Here is a 23,899-nt window from a genome sequence, read left to right as displayed (position 1 = left end):
AAAATACCATTCCTTTTGAGTTAAACCACATACTACACAACTATATAAGCATTTAAAACAATACACTTCGTGACTTGATCAGTGAATGCACACCGCTTTGGGAATGTTTTACTGGATTTTCAAAACACGTTATATAGATCATCATTGATTTCACCGTCACTTTCGTCAACTTGAAATAGTTTGCCTTGACTTCTAATCTTCAAGAATTCATTGGCGAACTTATTGGTTTCATCATTAATGATCACCAATATATTATCGCGTACTTTTAAGCTCAACGAATTTTCTTGGACAATATGCCTGATGATATCCTGCAGATTGTCAATTTTTAAATCATTCGACATTCCTCTGATTACTTTTAAATATATTTCACTTGTTTCATCAGAACATGTTAAAATTGCCCTTGTAAAATTTGGTTTATCTAGACTATAGTTAATCATAAATTCCCAAAGATCTGAATCACCCCAGTTCCTAACAAAATCAATGGCTAATTGTGGGTTTTGAAGCTCGTCGATAATTAATGATAAAGCTTTTTTTGTTTCACCGATTTTCCCCCACAAGTAAATCAATTCGTTGTACAGACCAGGTTTGGAGGAACAAACTTCGATGGCAGTCTCTACATTATAATTACTGTGCTTTTGTAAAAAGGGCAAGAGACTCTGTGGATCGTATTCAGAATAAAGTTCAATAAGCTGATTTTCGTAAGGATTTATCATAAAGGAGTCGTCTGTATCTAAAAATTTTATTAGATAGGAGAATAGAATCTTGTCAAAGTCCTTTGGACAGTCATGTTCAAATATTTTGTATATTCTATCAATGGGTATGGTATGTCTATTCTCAAATAATAAATCAATAGGTTTGTTGAAGATAGTTTGAATTTCGAATATTGATAGTTTAGGGATATGAGAAACCTTGCCCTTATAAGGCAAGAGAATGATATCTACTATCTGATCTAGATACTGCGGCAACAAATTTTGTGATTTTATAATAGCTAAGGCCCTCAAATCCTTAGCTTTCAATAAATGTGGTATTGCCTTCGTATATTTGTTCTCTTTTAGATATAAAAGGACTAATTCTGTTCTATAAGTAATATCGGAATCCACTTCATCGTGTAAGACTGTGGGTTCATTGGCGGTCTCTATCTTCGTTTCTAGCTCTTCTTCAAAATGTGCAACAGAGAAGAGTTTCAGATCCCATTTGATAATATATTCATGAAATTTATTAATCATTCCATTTACCAAAAAATGATGCAATACATCGTCATATACCGACTTTCTTAAAACAGGTTTCTCAGGGATTAAGGGTGCAATTTCTACTATTTTTCCTGATTTGATTAAGACTTCTATTATATCTGCCCATTGTAGCAACACTTTATTGGAAGCTTCATATGAGTTCGAATCTAATGAGCTTAAAGTTTCTTCGAAGATAATGTTTAAATGATCGATCAGTGTACTCCAATCCTTCTTGGTTACCAAAGTGTTAAGGAATTTCAAACCTATACTAAATCTTTCGTCTGATCCAATTACGTATTTACCAATCTTCCAGGCTTTGTAAAATTGCTTCCTCTCTATGAACCAATCAAAGTGGTCTCTCAATGAAAGTTCTTGAACTCTGATAGCATCATTTGAACTTATTAAATAGTATTCTGGCGTGGTTTCGTCTATATGTTTACCCAGGTGATAGTCATTTAATGATAATTTCTCGTAGTTTTTCATTATGACTTCATCGTTGTATATTTCATCACCATTGAAAAGGTCGACAATTTTTAGTTCCGGGGCTTTTCCCTTGAACAGTAAATTTTTTGACTGGTTACCTAGATTGGAGTTGCTATTTCCATTGTCATCAGTGCAATCTTGGATGTCTAGATCAAATCCCAGACATAATAACTGATCATCTTTAAATGATGCTAACCCAGCAATCAGCATCGATACCGTAAAATGGCGTTCTAACTCTACTTTCTTATCTGGCGTACCTCTGAAACTTGAGGCGGCACTTGACAGTAAAGAGCCGAAATTAGTAGTAGGGTTGAAATGACTCATATTATTACTTTGCGATGTAGAGTCACTAGATTTGTTCGAGTGTGAATCCTTAGCAAAGGAAACTTTGAAAAGCCAAATGTTGGATCCCCATCCAATAATAATCCGATCACTCTCTAAGAAATGGACGTGAGGTCTGAAAAGATCCGGTCTGACATTCTGAATGTTGAAAATCTGTGTAGGGAATGATATGTTCAAAAGCTCAGATCTAGTTGGAATATCGCAAAACGTAACGCCGTCATCATCCATCCATAAAATAAGGTCTCCCATAGTGTATATTCCCATAATAGGGCCCTTCATATCCGGCTGTTGATCGTCTTTCTTGATCTTTTTCTTTTTCTTTTTATTTAGGATAATATCAATCCTATTACCTAGCCAGTTTCTTTGGGATAATACCACATCGCCAGCCATTCCACCGGAAACGAACATCTTTGATGCTTGATAATTTGAGTGCAATGCTACTGAATTTATGGGCCTTTTAAAGTCAAACTGTGTTATATTCTGCGGATCATCAATTGATCCAATGATAACGGTGCCATCAATAGATCCTGTAGCAAAATGTTTACCATCAGTATTGATACAAAGTATTGAAGATCTATGGCATTTTATTGTCTTGATGGGTTCGAATGTGCATGTAGTCAGATGTAAAATACCTGAATGCGTACCAAATGCAAAAAAATGATCACCAAATAAACATGAAGATATTGAGTCTCTCTGAAAGAAATTTTTCGGGAGTTGGTTGATTCTTGTGTACTTTAGCAAAGGTGGTTCATCATCGTCATCATCATCATCGTCTTCAGCCTCTTCTTCTTTATCATCTTCTTCTTTACCATCTTCTTCGGCTTCCATATCGCTTACGGCTATTACACTTTTATCTATTTGGAGGCCTGCTTCACTACTTGGTTGTGGTAAGTAACCAGTGCTCTCATTTGGTTTAGTTACCTCCGTGGTGTTTACAGTATTATCATCGTTGTCCTTTTCAGAAACTGAATCGTTTTCGTCAATTATGCTACTGCCTGTTTGTTGATTCGCATTGGAATCTTTCTGGGTGTTATTTACAGTCATCAACGTCTCTTGACATCCGAATGCTCTTCGTCGGTATGCTTCTAACTTTTGTTGATAGTTTACAATGAGTTATAGAAGCCCTTTTTTTGTTTTTCTTTTGGGTTGAATTATTTAAAAAAATGTAGGTAGGTAAGCTAAACTTCAGTGGAAATTAGCAGCCCATCGAAGGAAAAGCAGGCGTAACGCTAGAACAATATTATCATGGCTAGAGCAAGGAAGGGCGCGCTGATCCAGTGTGATCCATCTATTAAGGCACTTATACTACAAATCGACGCAAAGATGAGCGATATAGTATTGGAGGAGTTAGATGACACCCACCTCCTGGTAGATCCAACGAAAGTGGAATTTGTTAAGCATGAGTTAAACAGACTTTTATCTAAGAATATATACAATCCCATGGATGAAGAAGAAAATCAATGATTTGTTATTCTTTTCTTTTTGATATACTTTTTAAATAGGGCATGGTTTGCTCGCATTAAGGCCAAGATGAATATTGCTTGATGACCTAAGGGGAACACAAATATATATGTATGTACATGTAAGAATAATAATAAAGTTAAGTTAACTGGGAAGGTAAGTATATCCAATCGATTTTCTTCTCAACCTTTTTTGAGCGCTAATTCTTGTCTGATTTTTTCCTTTTCCTGTTCAAGGTCCAAACCAAATTCCTCTTGCAGTTTTTTCTCCAGTCTGATTCTTTTTTCCAAACGTTCTTTCTTCATTCTTGCCAGTTCAGCTTTGATCTCATACGGTTCCTTTGGTATCTGGTTCAGAGTAGCAGGATCTGGCCAGAACCCTGGAACATTTAATTTTTTATCAGTATCTGTACCAATATAGTACATTACAGCAACGGGTGCTAGCAGACAAAAAGAAAATCTGAATATTTCCAGTTGCGCCCTTGTATATTTAAACTTGAAATTAAATAGACCCATAGTTATGTTTGTTAGATTTGTTTGTAGTTTTGTTGGTTCAGCCCTTATTAAATTGTTGTTAAATTGGGAACAATAACGTGAAGAGATGAAATAAAAATATGTACGGAAAAAATAACCGTTAAAGTCTAAGCCGGTAAAATGAAAAGAGCACTTGCTAGTGAAGAAGTGAAGACGAGAGACAAGAAAGAGTATGTCCAAGGATGTAATAGAGTACTCGAAACTGTTTGCTAAACTAGTTAACCCGAATGACGATACGAAATTAGATGATACGATAGCATCCTTCTTATACTATATGTTTCCAAGGGAGCTTTTCATTCGAGCAATCTCACTGTTGGAGTCTTCAGACATGTTTATATATGTACTAGATAGGGACCGTACGGGGGAAACCGGTAAATGTAAATTGTTGATTGATTTGTTGATCGATGAGTTTTATAGGGACTCGTCGGATGTGCCGTTAGAGTACCGCTTAATCGTCAAGGATAATAGCGATACAGGGCCGCCGATACTAGTAGACATATCGCACTGGTTTTGCTCATGTGAAGAGTACTGTGAGAATTTCCATGAAGCACTTGAAGAAAGTGACGGAAATGAAGAATTATCTGAAGTGCTGATAAATGAAATTGACGACCACTTGCAATTTTCAAACGATAAATTCGCTCAGTTGGATCCGCATAGTTTGTCCAAACAATGGTATTTCAAATTTGGTAAGGTTTGCTGTTCTCATCTATTGGCGTTTTCCATAATACTTAAATCTTCGATTAATGTGCTGAAATTTTTTACTGTTAATTCAAACAAGGTTTTCATGATATCGATAGATAATATAGATGAATGGTTAAACTTGCATATCAATATAGTTGAATAATAGAGGCGATAACAAGAGTGTTGATTTTTATAGCTCTGTAAATATGAAATAAAAGGGAAGAAGGCACATCAGTAGATTTGTATTAAAAAATTAAGAACTAAAAATAGTGCATATGAAGGTTATATAAGGATTATTGAACTGCCCTTTCCGATATAGAAAGAACCTGTCTGAAAGGAAAAGGCGTCGATTTGCATGTAATGCAGAAGAACCAGATATGTGTGAACATATTGTCGAGCAATATCGGGCCGCTCAATTATAGTAATGCTATAATGGACACAATTTGACCCAACAGCTTAGAAGTGAATAGTGAAAAATAAAAGAGATAAAAAGACTAATAGAACGTGAACGTATCAAACATCACCGTTTATAAGAATAGCATAGCAACACCAGCCAAACCTAAAGCACCTGGGACAACGGCGTTGGCACCGTTACTGTTGATAACGACGGAGTGGGAGGAGGTTGAAGATGGAACTGGAACAACGGTGGAAATAGAATGACTTGGCTTGACAGTAGAGGGAGCAGCAGAAGATTTTGGAGTTTCAGTCTTTTCGACGGTACATGGACAGTCAGTGATGGTGAAAGTGGTTGGTTCAGTAGCTGTGTAAGTCTTACCGTTTTGAGTGAAAGTGGTTGGTTCTGGACAGTATGTAGTGTATTCAGTGACAACAGTGTACTCAGTGGTTGAGGTAGTGGTTGGCTTTTCAATAGTACATGGACAGTCAGTGATGGTCAATGTAGTTGGTTCAGTGACGGTGTAAGTCTTACCATTCTGAGTGAAAGTGGTTGGTTCAGGACAGTAGGTAGTGTATTCAGTGACGACGGTAAAGTCAGTGGTGTAGGAAGTGGATGGGTCGTAAGGAGGAGTACTAGTGGTGTTGCTTGGACCTAGAGATGAGGTTGGTGGGAAAGCACTGGTGGTACCGTTGGTTGGAAGTTGAGTGGTTGGAGCTTCGGATGTGGTTGGTGGTACGTCAGTGGTGGTGCCGTTGGTTGGTAGAGCGGTGGTTGGAGCATCTGTTGGGATAGCAGTGGTAGTACCGTTATCAGCGTCTGAGGTGGCAGAAGATGTGATGGAAACGGAGGAACTAGAAGAACTAGTGGAAGAAGCAGCGGTGCTGTTAGAGAATTGAGCCAAAGTGGTCGAGGCCAAACCGGCAGATAACAAAACAGTGGAGAATTTCATTTTAGTTGAGCGAACGTAGTATATTTGTTTGTCTTTATTACTATAAGTATACAGTATTACCAAGTTCAAAAGAGAGATTAAGAGGGAAGAAAAGAGAGACGAATAACGATATGATATAAAGAGAATAAAATACACCAGGTATTTATATGACCTCAGCCCAGTTCATGTCAGCGGAAACGGTACCTCGAAACTCTGCAAATACCCCAGCCATTATCTCTTCTTGTGCCGTTGCCCCTACCGTGAATCTAAAAATAATGTGAATGAGAGAGCCATCCAAAAGACCAAATCGGTTATACCACAACAGAAAGAAAAAAAAACCTTCGAAAAACCTTTAACGGCTATATCTTATTTTTAGAATGAATAATAATCGACAAAAAGAGCATCTGTACTGGAAAACACTCAGAAATGGCAAAAACTAGCCTTGAGGAGACAGGGATCTTTAGCCCAATCAAGTAATCGATGACGGTGCACGCCCTGGCGCGCTAGGCCTACTCTGCCTCTTTCCGCACGGTGGCAAAGCAATAAAACAATAAACGTTTGGGATTGCTAATAATAGCGATATTAGCTACTCCCTCCTCGAGGAAATAGCGCATGACGTGGTGCTACGCGCGGTGTGTGGGAGCGGCCCTCCGGGTTAAGTGTGCACGAGAAAGCGGTGCCGTGCCATTGTAGTCTTTATTACCGCTTTGGGGCATACACCGCTCAGGAGCAGTCAATTACCTGTTTTGGTCTCCGCAACTGTACTGGATTGACGTCCAGTGCACCGTACCGTAGCGCAGTCCTCCGCTGCAGACCGCCTACTTCCCCCCCTCTTCTACACTCAAAGTTTAAATGGCTGCAGCTTTTTCTCGGGGGCGACAAAGTAAATTTGTGTTCCTATTTCCAGATGGGGTATATGGATATCCCCATCTGGTGGATATGCAAAGATTGCTAGGTCAGTTTTACTACTTTCATAAGGTGCTGCTTGTTTTCCACCCACACCGTAATGCAGGCGGCCACCAAGGTTATGGGTTTGTATGTGTGTGTGCCCATTTCATCTGATTTCCAATATCCGTTTTGGGAAAAATGTATCCAAATGAGCCCGAACGGGTCTAGATTCCATAAGCGGTAAAGTGCATATCTTGACTTGGTTTGTGTAGTTGTTGGGTGGAGGACAGGTTTCTATTTTTGGTTGATGTTTAGCCTTCGCTATCATAAATTACTTCCTCCTTTCCTTCTACATATGGCATTTGGTTATCATCAGACTCCATGTTGACAAACAGTTGGGAACAGCTGCTGCTGCTTGCTGATAATGTCGGGATTGAGCCAATATTGGCAGTGTTTACTTCTTGGTCGATTATATCGCGGAATAGGCCTGTTGCTCTATCAAAGTCGAATTTAACAATACGGTTGCGATCTTCGCTATTTCTCGTCCGTTTTGGTCTTCCCCCGTCTCTGTCTCTCTCCCTGTCGTCCCCATGCAGATTGAAAACAATAGCTATTCTAAAGTTTTCGAAGTTTCGTTTGTTTATTCTCATTTCTTTGATGGTGCATGCCTCGTTATCTTGGGAAGACGGCGTCTTCACTCTCTTGCTCTTTACAAATATTGTTTCGTCCGCTTGCTCATTCCAGTCTCTGAATAAACCAATCCTGTCCCTCAAAAACACTTCCCAGGTGGAATCTTTGCCTCCCATAGCAATATTGGCCACTAGAGCACTTTTCAGAATGTGTACGTTACTTTTACGTCTATCACTGTTCGAATTGACATAGAAATTGGAACCGTCCTCTAGGACCTCGTAATCTTCTTCCAAGGATCCGAATTCGTTGGATTGGAATGCTGTGTTCATGCAATCGTTTAGCAGTATTATAGTTGAGCCAGTAGAATGAGTATATTTGGTCATCGCTGTAAAAATTAATATCAAGTGCCGGCATTTTAAATCATGTATAGTTTTATCTATCACCCCCCCACTTCTTTTACTCAGCGTACACAAATGGTCGCATAGTAATTGAGAAAAACCGTCGATTATTATTAGTTTGTACTTCATGCTTTGTGACAGCTTGAACAAGTTTTGAAAAAAATATAACAGTTGCCCAAACTTCATTATCCGAACACGTTTAACATTCTCCTCTACAATATCGAATTTCGGGAAGCGCTCCCTTAAGATGTTGATAGGCATATCTTGAAAGGCCTCTATCCATAGAATCTTATCGTCATTCTTTTCCAACGGCTTCATGTTTTCTAGCGACCTGCTAACCAATTGAATTCCGAAATTAGTCTTGCCTATTCCTGGAGGCCCAAATATTTCATATATCGATCTTGCTTGGAATCCAAGGCTCAGTATTTCATCCAATCCTGTAATACCACTACTTAATGGCTTTGGGCTTTCTATTATTAACTGGGAAAGTGGTATACCAAACGACATATTTCCATGTTCTCTCTTGTATCAGCAGTCTTTTTTCCTACTATCAGAAATTCGTTTCCTCTAAAATGTCTCTTTTAGTATTCATCGCTTGAGACTTCATTCATTATTCATTTTGTTTATTTTTTTTGCAAGACGCGGTAGACTCCTAACTACACCAAAAAAAAAAACACGAGAAATAACACAGGGACATTTTCGCATCTATAGTGTTTTGTTTTGTTTTGAAGAAAAAAGTATTAGATGAGTATTTAGGTGTATAGTTAATTAGCTGTTTTCCTGTTTAGCTATACGAGTATATAATATTACAGTTTTTTTTCTTTACTGAGCAATGAAAGAAAATAAGGCGATGCACTTGAGTTTTATAGTGATCGTTCATAAGAAATAGTCCATTTGAGATTTTTTTGTAGGTATTATAGCATTACCGACTTCGTTTTGTGCTTGAACAGCTTCGAAAATTGTATATTCACGATTTAGGTCGTCGTCAATTTTCAAAACAGCTGCAACGTTACCACAACGGTAACAGTAGTTCGGTGCGGACCAAACCGTTACTAATCCACCGTCGAACATTTCTTTGTAACCTTCCATCACTAATTGATGTGCCCTGGCAATCAACTCTACATTGTTTTTCTCTAAAAACTGGTCAACTTCTCGTTTACCAAAAAGAAATCCAGCACCTCTTGGCGATAATGACCATGTATCAACATCTTCGGGGTCACTCCATAATAGATCGCACATAGCACCTTCGTGTGGGACTTCTTGTTTCCTGTCGATCGTCCGTATTTCATCCACAGTGGTCATGTCTGGTGACAGTCCACCATGCACACAAAATATGCTATTATTTATTATTGCCCCTAATGATAAGTAATCGAACACTTCACAGCAGTATCTCCAGACGTTGCTGTTACCATATTTTCTTACTACTTCGTCATAGAACCCGTAAACTTTCGTTATTTGACGAGTTTCGTGGTTCCCTCTGATCAAAGTGACTCTGTCAGGATATCGTAATTTGTAACATAATAAAAGTAAAAAACTCTCCAATGAATAAAACCCCCTATCTACAAAATCACCGAGAAATATATACCTCGTTTTCTCTACGCCACCGCTTTTCTCAAAAAGCGTTAGTAGATCGTGCAATTGACCATGTATGTCACCGCATATTGTAACGGGTGTATCGACTTGCGCTACGTTTCCTTCATTCATTAAAAGCTCTTGGGAATTCAAACATAGTCTAAAAACAGTTTCTTCGGGGATATGTTTTCCCTCTCTCAATGATGCTATGATTTTGTCTAAATCCATCATTTCCCCACGAAATTTTTGATTATCCTCCTTCGTGTGTTGTCTTTCTTAATGGGGTTTCGAATTAGTTGCTGCTGGCTTAAAAAGAATAAAAAGTGGGACAATAATATATGAAAGCGGGAATCTAACTGGTACACTTCTTCTCACTGAAAGGGTGTTCAGATGTGATCTTTTACTGCAGATGTTCTTTCTCCCTCATCAATACACAGTTAAATTTATAGACACTTTTTTTCTTCTCTAGTTGCAGAATTCTTTTTTTTCCCGCCGGACAATACTTGAAATTTCTTTTTTTAATTGGCAAAGCCAATAATATGTCAATATTTCGATTTGTGTGATAACAATAAATAAATGGAAGTAAAATATTTCATATAAAGTTATTAGGTACCAAGAGTTTATAAAAGTATAACGTATAAGTAAATCATTACAAGCAGTGGGTTGAAACAATTATATATGCGTCCGTTGCAACTACCACATCGGCTGTCCAAAAATAAAACACTAAGAGAAATAAAACATGAAGAAATAAGGTGTGAAGTAACATCAAATCATAATCATTCATAAGTTAAGGCATTTTAAACCTTCGCACCTGTGTAAGAAGCAGACCTTTTCATGACGTAAGCTTTGGATGCGAGTTTAGACTTCAAACTACTTTCACTGTTCTTTACATGACCTCTTGAATCCAAGTCGACAGTACCTGCGCTTTGGAAAAGTGAAACATCGCCGACAAGTAAACCTAGGGTTTCCAAAACTTGTTGAGGATCGGTTAAATGAGCCTTAGCCACAGTTTTCTTGGATGCGGACCCAACAGTGACTGGATAAAACCCATAGTTGCCCCATTGATTTTTCTCATCTGGGTATTTTCCTTTCCAACAGGTTTCGATGGTATTCAACTGCCTGAACATATCTTCGTCGGTAAAGTCATCACCTAGACATAATACAAAGTCAGGCATTTCGTCTTTAGGTAATTTTTCACTAATCCCCTTCAGCATGTCTTGTGGTTGGCCATGTTGGTGCCAAACCAATCTCTTGACGATTTCACCCTTGTTGACGAACCTTGGACGAACTTCGATATTAGCCTTACCATCCATAACTTCCAAATCGAAATCATCAGTAAATGTTAGCAATTTCTCTTTCAATTCTTTGGCGTGGAATTCACCCAACTCTGGGACTGTACGCCTATAATGCCAAGTCAAAGCAACTTTCTTTCTTTCGATGAATGAACCTGGGGTTCTTGTGGTGAATTCTTCCATCACTTCATTGACACGCACTTGCCAGGACATATCGACTTTTTCGGTCAAATTGACCCAGTCTTCACAAGAGACATCTTTCATGAAGCAACCATGTTCGGCACTTAAACCTAATTGAGGTAATTTACCACCTAGCCATTTGTTTAAGAATTTTTGGTCACGACCTGAAATAATCCAGATTTGGTTATGAGGATCAGCAGACAATTTTTGTAAAATTGTATAAAGTCTTGCTGAGGGGATGGCCGCAGCGGGATCCTTGACAATTGGGGTTAACGTACCGTCATAGTCGAAAAGGAACAATCTGCGTTTGGATTGTTTATAGTTTTCCAAAAGAACAGGTCTATTGAGAGCGGGTGTCATTTTCCTTTCGACATCATCATCAGAGGAAGCCAATTCCTTTATTGAGGTCAAAAACTTATTGGTCCAGTCCTGGATAGTGGGGACTTCATTCCACAACTTTGATTCCAAAGTGGTTTTCTCCTCTTTGTCTAGCTTGAAGGCCATGTTGATGGATTTGGCCACGGCGACTGAGTCCCATGGGTTGACCACGATTGCGTCCTTCAACACGTTACTTGAACCAGAAAATTCACTTAAAATTAGAGGATTACCATAGCATAAGAAGTTAGACATGTGGGATTTAACGGTGACGTACTCCAAAGCAGTGGTGTTCATACCGTCTCTAACACTTGTGATTAAGCATAAATCGGCAACTCTTAGTAGAGACAGGTAAACATCCTTGGGGATTCTCATGTAATAGTGTTGAACGGGGGAAAAGTTCAGACTACCGTATTCAGAATTGATGGAGTTAACCAGTTCGTTGACCTGCTGTTCCAGTTTGATGGTTTGTGGAGAATTCCTGTTAGCGGTGGGGCTGCTGACCTGGATCAGCACGACTTGGTCTCTCCATTCAGGGTACATAGCCAAGAAAGTTTCAAAAGCCCTCAATTTCTGCACGACACCACGAACGGAGTCCAAACGGTCTCTACCAATGATAATTTTTTTGTTCTGGTAGGCCTGCTTGATGGAAAGAACTTTAGAGTCAATATCTTTAGTGAAGGCATCCTTTAGGATTTGAGTGGTGTTGACACCGATGGGTAAAGAGTCTACCAACACGTCACCTCCGTAAACAGAGACTTGGTACTGGTCGTTATCGGAGGAGTTCTTGGATTTCTTGGCAGTGGCGTCTAGTAATCTTTTACAACTCGATACGAAATGACGGGAAAACGATTCGTTTTGGAAGCAAATTCTATTTGCCCCGACAAGACCGTCCAAGATTTGCTTTCTACGGGGCAGACAGCGGAAGTACTCGTTACTAGGCCATGGAGCGTGATGGAAATAGCCAATGATGATGGACTCGTCATTGAACTTCATCCTCAGTAGTTGGGGCAGTAGTAGTAGGTAGTAGTCATGAATCCAGATGATGTCGCCCTTCTGGTAAACTTCGCCGATTTTTTGGGCGTAAGCTTCGTTGAACTTGACGTAATCGTACCACCAGTTTTTTTCCTGTTCCCCTTCATTGGAGGGGTTCAGGATGTAGTGGAAAGTGGGCCAGATGACTTTCTCGGCGTAGTTTCTCCACCTGCTTTGGTTTTTTCTAAGCAGCCAAACAGGATGGACGTTGTTAATAGCGGAGGTGGTGGGAGTATTGTCGGTCTTTGCCTCTTTTTCGGACTTCATATGATCCTGGAGAGTGGTGGTTAGCCCATTGATCTGCTCCTTTGTCAGGTACAAGGGGTCATCGTCCAGGTCGTGAGGCTTCTCCTTAGCCTCCTTGGTAAACAGGCTGCGTTCAGTTCTTGTGATTTCACCAGTCCAACCAACGACATGCTGTTCGTACTCGGTAGAGTCGAACTGCAGGTATTCCAAAGAGGAGTATAGCGCGCTGTTGCCTGTGGTGGCTGATATTTTCCAATCATCGTTGCTTTCGCCAAGCTGGATCTTGTAGGGCAGTTGGGTCACACAGTTAATGATACGCTGTTTCCTTTTAGGGGAATTGTCTTGGGCGGTGGTAGTCATTTCGATGCGGAAATATTAATGTTGACCGGCAGTATAATATATTATTTTCAATCAACGATATGTAGATACGTTGCTTGCTACTCGTTCTTTGTTTTCAATATTGCAGAAGATTGAAGGGAAGCTGTTAGAAAGATCTCCGAAAGCACACGAAAATGAATAGTATTTAAATGGGTCAGGTGAGACGCAAGGATGTCCGATAATGAGGGGTTGATAGAAAGCGTATTGTCCGAAATAGCGGGAATCGAGATTGTCTCTCCTTGATCGTCACAGTGCGAAAAGCATAACCCCTATAAGTTGGCTCTCTGGCTCTCTGTCTCTCTCACAGTGTCTCTCTCTCTCTCTCTACTTGTCACCGACGTTTTTCTTACGTAGAGAGCGAGAAGAAAAAGAAGGGGTAGGGGCCTGGGAGGCTAGGCTGGGCTAGGCTGGGCCTGAACCGGAGGGGGGTGAGAAAAAGAGAAAGCCCAAAGCGGAAGGGGCTTGATACGGCTTGTTGGTATGGGTACCTTCTTTAGAGATTAGACTTTTTGACATCAATGTGCATGATATATGACGATTATGACGCTCGTGGCTGCGGAAATTACGGAAAGGGCGTAATATCTATTGGATTGGCGATGGGTGTGGGAACCTGTTTTCGTTACTTATTAGATATTATTACTATTTATATTTACGTTATGTATGGTGGGGCTGCGGGTTGTGCTGCTTCTTTCATTTCTTTTTTCAGTGTGCTTCTTCTTCTTCTTCTTCTGCGGTTACACAAAGGATATGTACCATTTGGTGCTGCTAGGAACGGGAAGACGAAAAAAAGGGTCTGTTACCATATTTCGAACACTCTAGTCAATAGAAGATAGAGTTTGGCGAGGATGTCCTGCGGAGGCTGTTGCTGCCTGGCCAGTTGAGGGGGAGAGAGAATCAACGGTTTAGCCGAAGGGATGCCTTGATTTATCTGGGATATGCATTGTAGATTGGCATGGACCCTTTTGAGGAACTGGGATATAAGTTGCTGTATTCTAATGATGTTTTCGTTGTTACTGTTATTTATATTGTTCTGTAGACTGTTTTGCAAGCTGTTGTTCATCTGGATAACTCTGGCAAGCAGTATGCTATTGATGTGCAGTAGTAGTTGTACTTTGTATTGTCTTTGTTCGTCCACCGTAGGGAGGTTTAAATCTGCATTCAAATCCGCATCCACGCCGATGCCGGCATGAGGGTTCCCGTTTACAGTGGTAGTGGCGGTGGTGGCATTTAGGTTTGGGCTTGCAATTTCGCTGTTCATATCTTAAGAATGGCGTCTCCCGTATTTTACTTTGCACTATTGCCGTGCTAGTGTGTTTCTGCTACATTGGGAATGCGAAATTGCTATAGCAGCAGCCTTTTCGCGACCCTGCCTGCAACCATCTCTACTTTTTTTTTTTTCGTTTCAATATACTGCCAGAATATGTGCACGCGCGGCTACCCGGACACGCCTCTTATGCCTAAACAAAAAAGGATAAGCATATAGGCCACTCCATTTCGAATGCTTCAAAGCAATGAGTTCCTGCTGAAACATTATAACGCCATTTCTCTCTCGAAATGTGTTCGTTTGGCGTTCATTATGAGATGTTTTGCGCAAAAAGAGAGAGCGCGCTATGCGGTAGGACGTCTCTTGACCGATCGTAGAGTGAAACGAGTCAAGTTAAAGAACCAACGCTTGAGTCACATGAGCAAATGCAAGCCGAAACATTGGCTAAATATAGCCTTTCGTATAGCCGTCGTGAACCAGAGGAGCAGTCGCCGTCCTGCTTTTTACCCCGCCTAGCCGCAGGCGGAGGTAAGGGTCCGCTGTAGTCACGTGGTCTCCGCGGAACCCGCCGCGAATGTTACCGGAACGCGTACAAACTCCGCCTTCGCCTTCGCCTTCGCCTTCGCCTTCTCCAATGCTTACGCCTTGCTCACTGCTTCCCGTTCTTTTACCGGCCCTCTCCGCCACGATCGAATTCTGGTGTGTTTCTTACAGAATACAATGTTGGAAAACCAAAAAAAAAATAAAAAGAAAAAAATCATTATGCATAGTGTTGCAGAAAACAGAATTCTAGCTGCTGTATTTTATATAACGTTCGAGCTGTAACCGCTAGGAAGATTAGTAACAATCCTAAGAAACCACCCAAAAAGGAAATTTAATAAGCATCATCACTTCTCTGTTATCGTCAATATTATCTCTTCACCGCCACTTCCAACTGTCCATATCACCGACGTTATCAAAAATTAGCTAAAAACCTTCCACGTATACTTTCAATACTCGAACATGAATGTCATATACGTTCTGGCGACTTTCGTCAAGAACATGTACAATGCAGGTTTGAATCAGCGGAGCCTCATCACTCTGCCGTTCAACTTCCTACTCAACTTCGCACCCGTTTTCATTTGGTTATCCATATTCAAGCATGCCGGCCTAATACCCACTGAGATCAGGCCCGAAATTCACAGCAAGTTCGCATTCTTTGCCGACCAATTTCTTTTTGGCGACTACTGGAATGAGCTGGCTGTCCAGTTACCCAAGAACGGTTCTAAGCTGGTTTTCTGGTCCTTCGTATCGTCTTCTGCATTTTTTCTAACATTAGTCTGCCTCCCTATCGCTATTTGGTACTATATCTACTACGTCAAGCACGTGAACTATAATTTAGTTGAGTGGTTCTCAAACGTCTTCCATTCTCCTCGTGATCACAAGCAGCAAAAGCCTATCCATAAAAGTCTAAGGACTATCTTCATTCCGTTTGCCCTGCCTGTGTTTACATTCATAGTACTCAACTTTGACCATTTCTTCGCCTTCCAATCGGACGCAAACTTCACCAAGACTAAAGATCTACTGGCCTGGTTCTCGTACGTCATTCTACACTTGACCGCCCCCATCTTGACCGCAGTATACTTGTACGTTTTTCAACCACCAGGAACTATGAAATGCTTTGGTTTCGCTCTAGGGCTGCAAAACATAGCAGGTGTCTTTACCCATCTTCTCATCCCCATGGCTTCGCCATGGTTTACCCATTTATACGGCATTAACGACACTGAACACGTCAATTACACCCAGGAAGGATTTGCTGCTGGACTGATAAGAGTGGACACACATCTAGGTACGCATTTGAACACCAAGGGGTTCCACATGTCACCCATCGTCTTCGGCGCCGTCCCTTCTTTGCATTCCGCCATTGCATTCCAATGCTTTCTATTTTTGCTCTCACGGTCCACTAGCTTGAAACATAGATTCTCCAACACAAGAAATTTAACGGTTAATAACATCGATTCTTCTACCCTCAAGTTAAATGAGGAAGACGACGAAGATGACGCTGATAACAACGCAGCGGGCATGTTCCGTCCCGGTGACTTGGAGATGGAACCATTGAGTACCATTGAGTCTACAGATATCTTGAATGAACGATCTCCCTCTCCCTCATCTTCATTTTCTGTATCTAGCAGTGAACGAAGCCCTAGTAACAGTTCCAGCGCCGTTATCAGTAATGATGGCCATAAGAAATCACTCCAGTTCGTCCAATTATATGAAGAAGATACAGAATTTACAAACAAATGGGTGTTCAAAATGATAAACAAGGGATTAGTACCAAAACTCTGTGCAATTTCATATATTATACTACAATGGTGGGCCACCATGTATCTCGACCACCATTATCGATTCGATCTTTTTATCGGAGTCTTATATGCAATGGTAAGTTTTATTATTATAAATTGGTTTGTTTTACAGCCAAAAGTATTAAAAAGTTGGATTCACTTAAGGTTAGGTAACAAAGTGGATACAAGAAACGAAGCTCGTACTTTCGGTATGAGAGTCTTTTGTGGTACCAAGATGGAATGGTTCTTCGATCCATTGGCATAGGGTACACGCCTTCTTAGGAAAATAGAAAATTAACATAAATATAAAAAATAACATAACCTAACAATTCAAATCAACTAAGTAGATAGTATTATTCTATTACAATACTATGTATACATAATCCATTAGGGGTTAACCTGCGCTAATCTTATCGCTGGTCCAGGAAATACAAACGAATAATAGTTTTGAACGGGCAAAACTGAGAGAGAAAAAGAAAAAGCCATTGCCACATAAGGGACGATAGTATATAAAAGTAAGAAAGATGATGAAAAATTATCTTGTAAGAGACTGGCAATAGGAGATTCTTCAATAGGAAAAACGATACCAGCATACCGCAATTAAACAAATAATCAGAATGGCCTCCTCAACTAGTACTCTACCGCTTCATATGTACATTAGACCTTTAATTATCGAAGATTTGGAACAGATCTTAAATCTAGAAGGTCAAGGTTTCCCGCCAAACGAAAGAGCTTCGGAGGAAATCATCAGCTTCCGTCTGATCAATTGTCCAGAATTATGTTCCGGTTTGTTCATCAGAGACATCGAGGGCAAAGAAGTCAAAAAGGAGACCTTAATTGGGCATATTATGAGTACCAAGATACCCGATGAGTACATCACCATTGAAAGCATGGGCAAACTACAAGTGGAATCCAGCAACAATATCGGTATCCACTCCGTGGTTATCAAACCAGAATTCCAAAAGAAAAACCTAGCTACTTTACTATTAACCGACTACATTCAGAAATTGAGTAACCAAGAAATCGGTAATAAAATCGTTTTGATCGCTCACGAGCCATTGGTACCATTTTACGAGAGAGTTGGTTTCAAAATCATTGCTGAGAACACCAACGTTAGTAAGGATAAAAGTTTCGGCGAACACAAATGGATCGACATGGAAAGAGAACTAATCAAAGAAGAATACGACAATTAAAATCCTGTTTTGGCCTTTTTACGTACATCTAAATATAAATACTACCATATAAAAGTTTGTCTTCTCAAGTCATTAACTATCAAGCTTCCGATTGTTCGTGTTGAACCGTCGACGTAAGTCCGGTGATTGGGTTCTTTTTTGTTCCTGGGCAATCTACATCATTCTCTTTCCTTTTTTAAGGATACCCTTTGTTACAAGTGGCTAAGTCCTGTCTAACCCCCCCTCCTTTCTGTAAAGAAACTAAGGGAGCCCTTGGTGGACGTGACTATATAAAGGATCAAAGGTCGGGCCTGCAAGTTAAGACACAAATCTCTCCCCGCACTCTTTTTCACTTTTGTAGTTCGCACTTCCCAAAAAGCCAAGCCGTTATTACTACTACTATATATTCATACATATTTCCAAAGATGTTAAGAGCAACTATTTCACGCACTCCAAGACAATGGATCTGTAAGTCACCAAAGGCGGCCCTTTCCACCACCGCTAAGGGTTTCTACCCGCACTTGAAGCACGATCAAGACGCGGCGGAACAGAAGGAACAAAATTTGTTTAACGATAACAAGAAGAAACTGGATAACTTGGAACATGGGAAGAATCCTGATTTCAAACAGCCTGGAATGGAAGATTTGAAGAAGAAAGGTGATGATGCCAGAATTGAACAAAACAGACCGGATGATGGCGTTTATTGAAATGAATTGATATTTACACACATACACATGTACTTCCAATCATACGCATATTCTTATTTCCGCTCCTGATCCTACAGTATTTATTCGTATCATGCCATTTGTTTTTAACTATATAAATGCAAAACTCTAATCACTATTTATTTATTATTTTTAATATTCATTGTCATACGTCCATAATATCGTTCATTACGTTGGGCAGGAAACTAAGGCTGTATTACCAAAACCCAAAAAAAAGTAAAAGGACATGATTTTTTTATATATATTATATGTGTGTACACGTTTATAATTGATGGTATATATGTCTTCGCCACTGGGTGTACTTGCGGTAAAATATTTTTACTATTTGGTACATGGTTAAGTTATGGAACAGAATATCATTAGTACTATAAATGATGAAAACATTCAAAACCGGTCAAAGTACCTCACGATAGCACAACTAACCGCTATCGCAGAAACTAAAATAAATGAATTCATCATAAATGGCAAAACAAAAGATCGAGATTTAAGCAGCCTCTTAGATAAATGCATCGATATTCTATCTATCTACAAGAAGAACTCCAAAGATATCAAAGATATTATATCTTGTCGAAATAAGGGTGCAATGACTAATTCGAACTATGATATCAAAATACAGCTAAATTATATCTACTACAAGATCATTCATATCATAGTGACTGCCAAGATTCCTCATCTAAATGAATTTGCGAAAATCAAATCACATAAAAGTTCGAAGAATGACGGCGATAGCAATAGTAGCAATAATGAATTTCAATTAATGAACATATACAACACTTTACTGGAGACTTTACTAAAGGATGAAAATATCACAAAGATTAAAAATTTTATCAAGTCATCTATACAACAAATGAAATTGCACCACGAACAAGAGGAATGTCACCTGATGCAAACTGGTTCTCACATCACACCCGATCAGCTAAATTCACTAATAGTTTTATCAACTAGCTCCTCCTCATCTCAAATGGAAACGCTGTTAATAGATATACGATCAAGATTAGAGTTCAAAAAATCCCACATCGATTTCAAAAATATCATTTGCCTGGAGCCCGTTTCATTTAAAATGTCGTACTCAGATCGCGATTTGGAAAAGAAATCATTGATTACATCTCCCAACGATGAAATTAAACTCTTTCAAAGCAGAAACCTTTTCAAATTTATCATTCTTTATACAGACTCGAACGACTATAACGTCAGGCAACAAGCCGTATTATTAGATATTTTATTGAATCGTTCTTTTGAGAAACCAATATCCAATGACTTTACCAAAATTTTTATTTTACAATCTGGGTTCCCAGGTTGGCTAAGCTCAAATCATGTAAATCAAACATCTTCGTCTTGTCCACAGAGTAACAACATAAAGGATGATAGTGTGTATGTGAACGGTAATACTTCTGGTCTGAGTTTACAGCATCTGCCCAAGATGTCTCCAAGTATAAGTCATTCAATGGATGATTCTATGAAAGAAATGCTGATTTCACCGATTCCAATTAACCACCTACAACAACAGCAACAACAACAATCCGACAATAGTTATAAATTACAAAGATCTTCAAGTTTTAAAAAACTGTTTTCAAACTATACGTCTACTAGTCCCAAGAACATGAATTCAAATTTATATTCTATATCCTCATTATCCATCTCTAACTCGCCATCTCCTTTACCTCTGTCTTCGCCTAATTCGATGAAAAACGATTCATTACCATTTAATTATCCAGAGACTCCACACCTCTGGAAAAACAATGAAGCAGATTCCATGACAAATCAAAGGGAACAGTTGAATCACAATTCCTTCACTCATATTACACCTATTAATACAAGAGCAATCACTACTCCATCAAGAACCACCACACCAAAGTTGCAGCGGTTCCCGCAAGCAATTAGTATGAACTTGAATTTGAATTCCAATAGCAACAACTCTTCCACGTCTACTATACAACCAGCATGTCTCACTTTATCCAACAGTAGCTCTTTAGACCATATTGATGTATCCCAAACTTCGCCCTCTCATAACTATGACCTCGATTTCGCTGTCGGATTAGAAAATCTAGGAAATTCATGTTACATGAACTGTATCATTCAGTGTATATTAGGTACTCACGAACTAACGCAAATATTTTTGGATGATTCATATGCCAAGCACATTAATATTAATAGTAAATTGGGTTCAAAGGGTATATTAGCGAAATATTTCGCAAGGTTGGTGCATATGATGTATAAGAAACAGGTTGATAGCTCAAAGAAGGACTCTATATCACCAATCAAATTCAAATTGGCGTGTGGATCGGTTAATTCATTATTCAAAACTGCTTCTCAGCAAGATTGTCAAGAATTCTGCCAATTTCTTCTAGATGGGTTACATGAAGATTTAAATCAATGTGGCTCGAATCCACCTTTGAAAGAACTTTCTCAAGAAGCTGAGACAAGAAGAGAAAGATTATCTTTGAGGATTGCCTCCTCGATAGAATGGGAAAGGTTTCTGACTACTGATTTCAGTGTTATTGTCGACTTATTTCAGGGGCAATACGCATCACGGCTAAAATGCAAGACATGTAATCATACTTCGACAACGTATCAACCTTTCACAGTATTATCGATTCCTATCCCAAGAAAGAACTCTCAGAATAAAATCACCATTGAAGATTGTTTTAAAGAGTTTACCAAATGTGAAAACTTGGAAATAGACGAGCAATGGTTGTGTCCTCATTGTAAGAGCAGACAGCCATCCACAAAACAGTTAACGATAACGAGGTTACCACGAAACTTGATAATTCATCTGAAGAGGTTTGATAACTTCTTGAACAAAAATAACGATTTTGTCAAATATCCGTTCTTGTTGGACTTAACTCCATTTTGGGCTAACGATTTTGATGGCGTCTTTCCACCAGGTGTAAATGATGATGAATTACCCATAAGGGGGCAAATACCGCCTTTTAAGTATGAATTGTATGGCGTAGCGTGTCATTTCGGTACTTTATATGGGGGTCATTATACCTCCTATGTGAAAAAGGGATTGAGCAGAGGATGGCTATATTTTGACGATACCAAGTACAGACCCGCTAAAAATAAAACAGACGCTATTAATTCTAACGCATACGTCTTATTTTATCATCGTGTATACGGTGTTTGATACATACGAACAGCAGGAGGAGAGTTCAGTATCTAAATATCGTTTTTGCCTGTCTAGGTTGATGTATTAGCTGTGTCTTTGATGGCATGCTGTTACCCATAGAGACAGATGTATTATTATTACGAAACAAACGGCCTTTTTTTCAACTGATATAAAGTTGGAATTGCATGTGAAATCCTGTCATTGTGTTCCTCTGCATTTTTGGATTGGGGCTTTTCTAGTACAATATTTTTTCGAACCTATATAAATATTTCTAGCATTGGACATATACATTCTATAAAGAAAAAAACATTCATTCCCAGTCATCCTCGTCGTCGTCATCATCATCATCATCATCACCATCATCATCCTCGCCGTTGCAGCCATCTTTCTTCTCCTCTTCTACTTCCTTCTTTGGTTCTTCGACTTTTGCCTCATCTTCGTTTTTTAAACTGGCCCCCGCTTCTATTTCTTCATCTTCATCATCCCAGGCTACCTCGGCCTCCTTTTCCTTCTTAAGTAATATTTCTTTCCTTTTGCTTTCCTTGTCTAAAATTCTATTTTTTTCTGAGAAGTATATGTTCCAGAAATTCTTATAGCTGATTTGGTGGGGTACGATGTCATTCATTAATCTAGCAATATCCTTATCACCCTGTAAAATCAAACATATTTCATCAGTTTTTTCATCTACGTCAAACGGTTCCTTCTCTAAATCCATTTTGTTATTTAAATAAACCGACCTGTCTTTTGACAATGTCCTTAGTTCAGCTTCTGTTCTATTTCCGCCAACAGCAATTCCTTTCTCTTCCAGACCCTCAAAATTGTCAGCGGAAGCGTCATCTGTTGTATCGTTGATGCTACCAAAACCGGACCAAAAACTGGTAGTCTTCATTTTGCTCCAATATGACTGAGCGAGATTCTCCACGTTGTGTATGTTATCATCTAGCTTTTTTAAGTATTTCTGTGCAGCCTCTGTAGTTTCATCGCTAATTGGTATGTTAATTTCAATACCGTCATCCTTTTCAACGACCAACTTCTTAAATGCACTTGTGGTCTTTTCATATTGCTTGTTGACTTCCTCTTCTAGCTTTTGGAACGCTTCATTTGTTTTTACATCTCGGCCCTGAACCCCACTATTCGAATTACGTTCTGTTGCATCAACAGATTCCTCGGTGGAAGATTCCTTTTGATTACTCAGCCTACCACCCTCAATGTTAGCTACTTGCTCTTCATAAAAAAAGTCCATTTTCTCCCAATCCTTCCAACCGCTGTGGTTTCACCCGCTTTAGAGATGTGTGGTTCTTGGCTTGCTACATTGCTTCTGCAATTGATTTTTACGGTTAATTACCGTAGTTTGATCTAAGCTCAAAAAAAAAGGAAAAATGCGAAGACAAAAAAGAGACCCTGCAAATAGAGGGAAAAGGAGTTTCAATTCAAATTGAAGATTCAGTTATTACCATGCATTTCAGTCTAAGAGTTCTACAATAAGCTACATGTATCAAGATGTCGTTGGTAACCCCGTTACAATTTTCTACAGTTCAGCCAAACTTGTATAGAGGATCATATCCACGAGAAATCAATTTCTCATTCTTAAGAACCCTTCGATTAAAATACGTGCTGTCATTGACACCGGAACCTCTGGATAATGATCCCCAAATGCTTAAGTTTTGTGAAGAGAACAACATTAAGACAATTCATATTGAATGTCAAAGCGAAAGGAAGACAGACAAGACTAAACCCAAAATCAAAAGGAAAAAGAAAACTGTTCCCATTGAATATGACGTGGTGGTACGATGTGTTAAGTTTTTAATTGACAAAAGACATTATCCCTGTTATATGCACTGTACAAACGGTGAACTAATAATATCCCTTGTTGTTGCCTGTATGAGGAAGTTTTCATATTGGAGCACGGTATCCATATTAAATGAATTTTTGGTATACAATTCCAGTATTAATATTCATGAAAGGAATTTCGTTGAAAATTTCAAGTCTGAAATCGAAGTTGATAATTTGGATATAAAGGATAAAGTTCCCTGGATCACAGTGCGATATATTGCACGAGCACCCGTAGAATCAAAAGATGATGCACAAACCGAAGACGCCAACACATCTGAAAAGGTTGCGAGAGTGAGCAGTGTGCCCAATATGCTGCCAAAATTGAAATTTCATAGTATGTAGTCTTGAAATAATAATACCATATAAATACATATCATGATAGAGCGGTACAAGGAAGTATGAAAACGATCCATATTTAATGTTAGCA

At 39.2% G+C, this 23,899-nt stretch overlaps 15 protein-coding genes across 15 annotated transcripts; 7 read left to right on the top strand and 8 right to left on the bottom strand.

Moving 5' to 3' along the window:
* Positions 1–119: 119 nt before the first annotated feature.
* Positions 120–3,098, bottom strand: VPS41 (Vps41p; the record flags this gene model as incomplete). The annotated part of the gene is made up of 1 exon (XM_018363521.1): positions 120–3,098. The coding sequence occupies one exon, from the start codon at positions 3,096–3,098 to the stop codon at positions 120–122; it is 2,979 nt and encodes a 992-aa protein (XP_018223650.1).
* A 201-nt stretch (positions 3,099–3,299) lies between these two features.
* Positions 3,300–3,518, top strand: TFB5 (TFIIH complex subunit TFB5; the record flags this gene model as incomplete). Its single annotated transcript, XM_018363520.1, has 1 exon — positions 3,300–3,518. The coding sequence occupies one exon, from the start codon at positions 3,300–3,302 to the stop codon at positions 3,516–3,518; it is 219 nt and encodes a 72-aa protein (XP_018223649.1).
* Positions 3,519–3,697: 179 nt separating this feature from the next.
* Positions 3,698–4,030, bottom strand: PET100 (Pet100p; the record flags this gene model as incomplete). Its single annotated transcript, XM_018363519.1, has 1 exon — positions 3,698–4,030. One exon carries the CDS (start codon positions 4,028–4,030, stop codon positions 3,698–3,700), a length of 333 nt encoding a protein of 110 aa, XP_018223648.1.
* Positions 4,031–4,220: 190 nt separating this feature from the next.
* On the top strand, positions 4,221–4,892 carry SHU2 (Shu2p; the record flags this gene model as incomplete). The annotated part of the gene is made up of 1 exon (XM_018363518.1): positions 4,221–4,892. One exon carries the CDS (start codon positions 4,221–4,223, stop codon positions 4,890–4,892), a length of 672 nt encoding a protein of 223 aa, XP_018223647.1.
* A 364-nt stretch (positions 4,893–5,256) lies between these two features.
* SED1 (Sed1p) lies at positions 5,257–6,075 on the bottom strand (the record flags this gene model as incomplete). Its single annotated transcript, XM_018363517.1, has 1 exon — positions 5,257–6,075. One exon carries the CDS (start codon positions 6,073–6,075, stop codon positions 5,257–5,259), a length of 819 nt encoding a protein of 272 aa, XP_018223646.1.
* Positions 6,076–7,253: 1,178 nt separating this feature from the next.
* Positions 7,254–8,477, bottom strand: RAD55 (putative DNA-dependent ATPase RAD55; the record flags this gene model as incomplete). Its single annotated transcript, XM_018363516.1, has 1 exon — positions 7,254–8,477. The coding sequence occupies one exon, from the start codon at positions 8,475–8,477 to the stop codon at positions 7,254–7,256; it is 1,224 nt and encodes a 407-aa protein (XP_018223645.1).
* Positions 8,478–8,846: 369 nt separating this feature from the next.
* On the bottom strand, positions 8,847–9,773 carry PPH3 (phosphoprotein phosphatase PP4 catalytic subunit PPH3; the record flags this gene model as incomplete). The annotated part of the gene is made up of 1 exon (XM_018363515.1): positions 8,847–9,773. The coding sequence occupies one exon, from the start codon at positions 9,771–9,773 to the stop codon at positions 8,847–8,849; it is 927 nt and encodes a 308-aa protein (XP_018223644.1).
* A 566-nt stretch (positions 9,774–10,339) lies between these two features.
* Positions 10,340–13,030, bottom strand: TPS2 (trehalose-phosphatase TPS2; the record flags this gene model as incomplete). The annotated part of the gene is made up of 1 exon (XM_018363514.1): positions 10,340–13,030. One exon carries the CDS (start codon positions 13,028–13,030, stop codon positions 10,340–10,342), a length of 2,691 nt encoding a protein of 896 aa, XP_018223643.1.
* An 814-nt stretch (positions 13,031–13,844) lies between these two features.
* Positions 13,845–14,306, bottom strand: SNF11 (Snf11p; the record flags this gene model as incomplete). The annotated part of the gene is made up of 1 exon (XM_018363513.1): positions 13,845–14,306. The coding sequence occupies one exon, from the start codon at positions 14,304–14,306 to the stop codon at positions 13,845–13,847; it is 462 nt and encodes a 153-aa protein (XP_018223642.1).
* Positions 14,307–15,314: 1,008 nt separating this feature from the next.
* IPT1 (inositolphosphotransferase) lies at positions 15,315–16,898 on the top strand (the record flags this gene model as incomplete). Its single annotated transcript, XM_018363512.1, has 1 exon — positions 15,315–16,898. The coding sequence occupies one exon, from the start codon at positions 15,315–15,317 to the stop codon at positions 16,896–16,898; it is 1,584 nt and encodes a 527-aa protein (XP_018223641.1).
* Positions 16,899–17,250: 352 nt separating this feature from the next.
* PAA1 (polyamine acetyltransferase) lies at positions 17,251–17,826 on the top strand (the record flags this gene model as incomplete). Its single annotated transcript, XM_018363511.1, has 1 exon — positions 17,251–17,826. One exon carries the CDS (start codon positions 17,251–17,253, stop codon positions 17,824–17,826), a length of 576 nt encoding a protein of 191 aa, XP_018223640.1.
* A 404-nt stretch (positions 17,827–18,230) lies between these two features.
* On the top strand, positions 18,231–18,512 carry FMP16 (Fmp16p; the record flags this gene model as incomplete). Its single annotated transcript, XM_018363510.1, has 1 exon — positions 18,231–18,512. One exon carries the CDS (start codon positions 18,231–18,233, stop codon positions 18,510–18,512), a length of 282 nt encoding a protein of 93 aa, XP_018223639.1.
* Positions 18,513–18,873: 361 nt separating this feature from the next.
* Positions 18,874–21,657, top strand: DOA4 (ubiquitin-specific protease DOA4; the record flags this gene model as incomplete). The annotated part of the gene is made up of 1 exon (XM_018363509.1): positions 18,874–21,657. One exon carries the CDS (start codon positions 18,874–18,876, stop codon positions 21,655–21,657), a length of 2,784 nt encoding a protein of 927 aa, XP_018223638.1.
* Positions 21,658–21,949: 292 nt separating this feature from the next.
* Positions 21,950–22,882, bottom strand: DOS2 (Dos2p; the record flags this gene model as incomplete). The annotated part of the gene is made up of 1 exon (XM_018363508.1): positions 21,950–22,882. The coding sequence occupies one exon, from the start codon at positions 22,880–22,882 to the stop codon at positions 21,950–21,952; it is 933 nt and encodes a 310-aa protein (XP_018223637.1).
* A 257-nt stretch (positions 22,883–23,139) lies between these two features.
* Positions 23,140–23,814, top strand: OCA6 (protein-tyrosine-phosphatase; the record flags this gene model as incomplete). The annotated part of the gene is made up of 1 exon (XM_018363507.1): positions 23,140–23,814. One exon carries the CDS (start codon positions 23,140–23,142, stop codon positions 23,812–23,814), a length of 675 nt encoding a protein of 224 aa, XP_018223636.1.
* Positions 23,815–23,899: the final 85 nt, after the last annotated feature.

This window comes from Saccharomyces eubayanus, chromosome II (assembly GCF_001298625.1).
Source record: "Saccharomyces eubayanus strain FM1318 chromosome II, whole genome shotgun sequence".
NCBI classification, from domain to species: domain Eukaryota; kingdom Fungi; phylum Ascomycota; class Saccharomycetes; order Saccharomycetales; family Saccharomycetaceae; genus Saccharomyces; species Saccharomyces eubayanus.
This window is presented reverse-complemented; position numbering and strand designations above follow the sequence as displayed.